Below are 4,557 nucleotides of genomic sequence, written 5' to 3'. Positions count from 1 at the left end.
TTAGTAATTTGATCATTATATATATATTGTATTCTGTTCAAAATTGTTCAGCATCAAATACAAAATTTTAACTACAGCTTGACTTTGTTCGAGGAGAGAGAAAACTTAAAAGAAAAAAGGAAATTAGTGTTGTGTTCATGAGGCAATGAGAAGAGCATCTAAAACTACTACTGACTACCAAAAACTCTGCTAATCTTCATGCCAACATAATGTATTGAGTATTATTCTTCTCCTCCATCATCATCATCATCATCATCAAGCTGGAGATCAAGTCTAACAGAATGAACAGTTTGAGATCATGTTAGTCAAGAAGTTGAACGTTGATGATGCAGAGCATACTTGACAACTTCATAAAACGACACCACAATTCCAACAGAAGGCCCTGCACGCCCCACACGTGGGCCCACCCCTGTAAATAGTCCCCTCATTCCCCCATCCCTGATGAAACAAATATAATTAATAATAATTCACAAAAGTGACTTAATTTATATAACTGTTTTTGTGTTGGCACATACCTCCAAACCTCCATTAGAGTCTGCCTTGTTGTCATCCTTAATGCTCTAACAGGATCCTTCTGTGAGATAACAAGTCAACATAAAAGTAAAAAATGAGAATTCACCCAAAATTATTTTCAGAAGGAAATACAACAAATGATACATACCTCTATTTGTCTTCTGGTTTTTGCAACATCAAGCGGACAGGTGGCGGCTGCAGCAAGGCTACCTGCAACAAAACCTGCTGAGAAATTTACTCCAAGCATGCTGGCGGCATTGGCTTCTTCACCCACCACACTCAGAAGCCGCCTTCTTACTGGCTCAAGGGTTGACCAACAAATTGCAGAAAAAGGCACATCACGTGCCAGCTGTGCTCCAAGACCTGTCCAAAGAGCGCGATAGCTTTGCACTGCACTCAATAAAAATAAACTCAATTATTAAAATCTTGAATTTGAGTGCAATAACTTTATATCTAAATTACCATTTGTCTTCACATCCAGTAACATCTTCCACACTCCCGGAGCTTTTTTACCAGTGTTGAAGTCTTTAAATGCCTATGTGGTGACAAAAATCAAAGATTAGTAAAATGTGAGTAGAGTTAGATGATAAGATAAAAATATAAGTAGTATTATTGATAACAACCTGCATACGGGTTCTAGCAAGTTCTATAGGATAACAGGTAGTGCAAGCCAATGAGCGTGACAATGATCCAGCTAGTAAAGGGGCATATGGTGTCATGCCTGGAGCATTTTCAGCTGCAAACTCTTCAAACCAATTACGGAAGATGTCATAGCAAGGCAGATAGATTCCCACCTGTTCAAACAATATATTAACATTAAGCATTCATTAATCAAAGAAAAAGAAAAAAGAAAAATCAGGTTCAGGGCCTTACAGTTGGTATAGCCAATGCAAGACCAGCATTGGTGCCTCGCCATAATCTTGCAAATCCCTCCTGAAAAGACACTCACAAATCTTAAAATGATCAACAATTAGAAAACTGCTGGACTACAGAATATATATATATATATAAAAGGAAGAAGATGAGCAACCTGTCGAATAATTTTATAGAAAACATCAAGTGTTCCTTTGTACTCAAAGCAATCTGGTGGACAGATGGACACCGTACCATGTACTCCGGCGCGCGTACATGATGGAGAACATCTTAGATCCGCAAACATCTAAAACAAACAATTACATGATTATCAACATCATAATTATTGCACAACATTCTAACAAGCAACCATACCATGTTTGGTCCAAAAACAGCCATTCGACTCGTAAGATTAGTCATTGGATGTGAGTATGCTACACCAGCAGCCTGTGCTTGCAGCCTTGTCTGTCAGATCACAACCATACACAAAATGAAGAATCATTACCATGGTCATCAACACCCAATATGAAGTTAACAAGAATGAACAACAGATTAGCAACATTAATAAGTAATACATAGTTTTCAAGGGAGCATTAATGATATCTGAACTTGAGTTTGTATGTCAAAAACAGTTGCTTTTGAACTTGAATATTTGGATACCCTTTATAAAAATTAATTCAAAAAAAAAATTATTGATGGTGTATGCTTTGTAACAAAACCCTTGTGGGAGACGTACAGAAAAGGGTACCAAAGAGGCTTGAAAAAAAAATGAAGAGAAAAGTAAAGGTGGTGCAGAGGAAAAGGGGGAAACAGAGAAATTACATACTTTGGCCACATCAAGAGGGTTAACAATAATGGCGGAGAGGAAGGCGGCGCCAGCGGCGGATAAAGCTCTTTCGCAAAGCCCTAATTTTTCATTCATCTTCGTTGGTATAGGCTGTTGCGGCGGAGGTTTAATGGGTTCTGTCATTCTTGAAGATTCAGACATCAACTCAAGTTCATATTCATGTATAGCATTCCCTGGAGATTGATCGGGGTCCGTAAACAAATTATCGTGTTCATACTGAATCGATTCGTTCTTCTTTACCATGTCCCTTCAATTCAAAACTTTGACCAATAGGATCTTAATCCTGAAATGAAATCCATACATATATTCATCTTTAACCAAATTAAGTATCATGTTTACTATGATTACGAGAAGAAAAAGATTACCTTTTGATCGCAGCTTTTATTGAAGAATTTGTGTCTCCAAATTGCTTGGGGAGCAAGGGAATTGAGAAAAACGCTCTGACGCCACAAAGAGAAAAAGGAAACCGAATCAAAATTGATTATGAAGTAGGCTGTGTTCATACGTGTCAAAACCTATATAACAAACCCAATTGCTAGGTCTTGTATTTTCGTCGTGGCTAAATCTTCTATATCATGGAATCATTCTACACCTTGCAAAATTTGCAAGTCTCTATTTGAGTATTTGTATTCGGAAATTATAACAATTTTGGATTTATTTACGTGTTATTAAAAAAAATGTTAAATATTAAAATATAAACATTAAATATTTTTTAAATAAAATTTTAAAATAAAGAAAAAAGAAACGTGTTAGTTACAATTATTATCATATTTATTACATTTAATATTTTATATTTATAAATATATAAGTATCATGTGACTTTTTAATTTTAAAAATTAAAAAAAAAAAATTATAAATTGACATGCGAATATTGTTTATTTCAAAAATATTATAAAATAACAAGTGTCAAAACTAATGAAAGATTGATATGTGTCAAAATTGATCTTCATTTATTATAGATGATTAATTTATAACCTGAGAACCACGGTTATAAAAATAATTAAACTTTCATATTAAAAAATCAAAATTATTATTCAATTATTTTAAATAAACTATTACTTAAAATTAATTTTGAAGTTATATACAATTATAATCGTTGATTTAAATAAATATGTGAAGTTATATGAACTTATAAACTGTATTAATTTTATTTTATTTTTTAATCTAATGTTATTAATTTAATATAATTAGAGTGAAAAAAAATAAAATGGAAAATCAACTATTAACTTAATGTAATTAGAATTTGAAATTTAAAATTAATAATTAATAGGTTGATAGTGGCATGATAGGTGACATATAATATTAACGTAGAGTTATAATAATATGACATTTGTCAATAAGAGAATAAACATATTCATTTATTAGAATATAGATATTAATGATCATTTAATTATCATCGTTACTAGGCGTAACCTCGCACTTTGCGCAATAATGCATTTAAGTGGTTAAATAATTATGGGGAAAAAATAGAAATATGTTGAAATTTATGTTTTTAGTCATGTTTTCGGCATTAACCGAATTATCAAATAACATAAAAATTCATCAACTTATATTTTGATACTATCTAATATAGTTCATAACTTATAAACTTTACTTTTACTTTTATAATATCCAATATATATTATAAGTTTTTGTATAACATTAATATAATCTACTTCTTTTTATGTCCGATAATATTTTTGGATAAAATAAAAAAATAAGTTGTTTTGAATGAGTTATTAATAAACAATATTGAACTAATAAACTTTATATTATACTATTTATATTACACCAAAACATCCAAGGTTTCATATATGAACTTTCAAATATTAAGAAATTAAGAATGAAGTCATACAAAATATATCATTATACATAAATGTCATCAAGAGTTTTAAAATAAGTCGATTAGTAAATATGATATTTAATTTTAATTACATATTTTGCAAGGCGTACATTTGACTTTATGTGGGTGTGTCGAGAATCCTCTTCCTTACTTTGTACTTAAAAAATTAAGATGAATAGGAATATAAAATAGATATTACTAAGCATTAATATAAATAATTAAAAAAGGTATGTGGAATTGTGGATCTCCTACCACCAGTTAAAGACAACATACCTCTCTAGTGGTATCGATTCATATGTGAAATTGAAGTAGTCATTCTATATACATTTTTTTTTCTAATTACATAAACAAATATGAGTAACCAAACATAAAAATGTTATCTTTATGTAGGAAAAATATTTTAGTTAACTAACAAATTAAATAATATAAGTTTAAGAGTTAGAAGTTTCAAAACATCAATATTTTTATTAATTAATCAATTAAGTAACACACGTTGAAAATTTTACAATCATTATTAAAAAGC

At 30.7% G+C, this 4,557-nt stretch overlaps 1 protein-coding gene across 1 annotated transcript; it reads right to left on the bottom strand.

Moving 5' to 3' along the window:
- Positions 1–2,769, bottom strand: LOC111888827 (mitochondrial carrier protein MTM1). Its single transcript, XM_023884948.3, has 10 exons — positions 2,578–2,769; positions 2,192–2,495; positions 1,741–1,830; positions 1,544–1,672; positions 1,387–1,446; positions 1,137–1,307; positions 976–1,048; positions 662–903; positions 516–574; positions 1–438 (listed from the first exon to the last, which is right to left on the bottom strand). Exons 2-10 carry the CDS (start codon positions 2,453–2,455, stop codon positions 306–308), a joined length of 1,221 nt encoding a protein of 406 aa, XP_023740716.1. The 5' UTR covers positions 2,456–2,495; positions 2,578–2,769; the 3' UTR covers positions 1–305.
- Positions 2,770–4,557: the final 1,788 nt, after the last annotated feature.

Source organism: Lactuca sativa, chromosome 2 (assembly GCF_002870075.4).
Source record: "Lactuca sativa cultivar Salinas chromosome 2, Lsat_Salinas_v11, whole genome shotgun sequence".
Lineage (NCBI taxonomy): Eukaryota > Viridiplantae > Streptophyta > Magnoliopsida > Asterales > Asteraceae > Lactuca > Lactuca sativa.
This window is presented reverse-complemented; position numbering and strand designations above follow the sequence as displayed.

Bases quoted from the DNA above. Each gene is read 5' to 3' on its own strand.
- LOC111888827 (XM_023884948.3), bottom strand. From the start codon at position 2,455: ATGGTAAAGAAGAACGAATCGATTCAGTATGAACACGATAATTTGTTT. The intron at 1,447-1,543 runs GTTGCTCATCTT...GTGTCTTTTCAG, and splicing joins TCTATAAAATTATTCGACAG to GAGGGATTTGCAAGATTATG. The intron at 439-515 runs GTATGTGCCAAC...TTGTTTCATCAG, and splicing joins ACTCTAATGGAGGTTTGGAG to GGATGGGGGAATGAGGGGAC.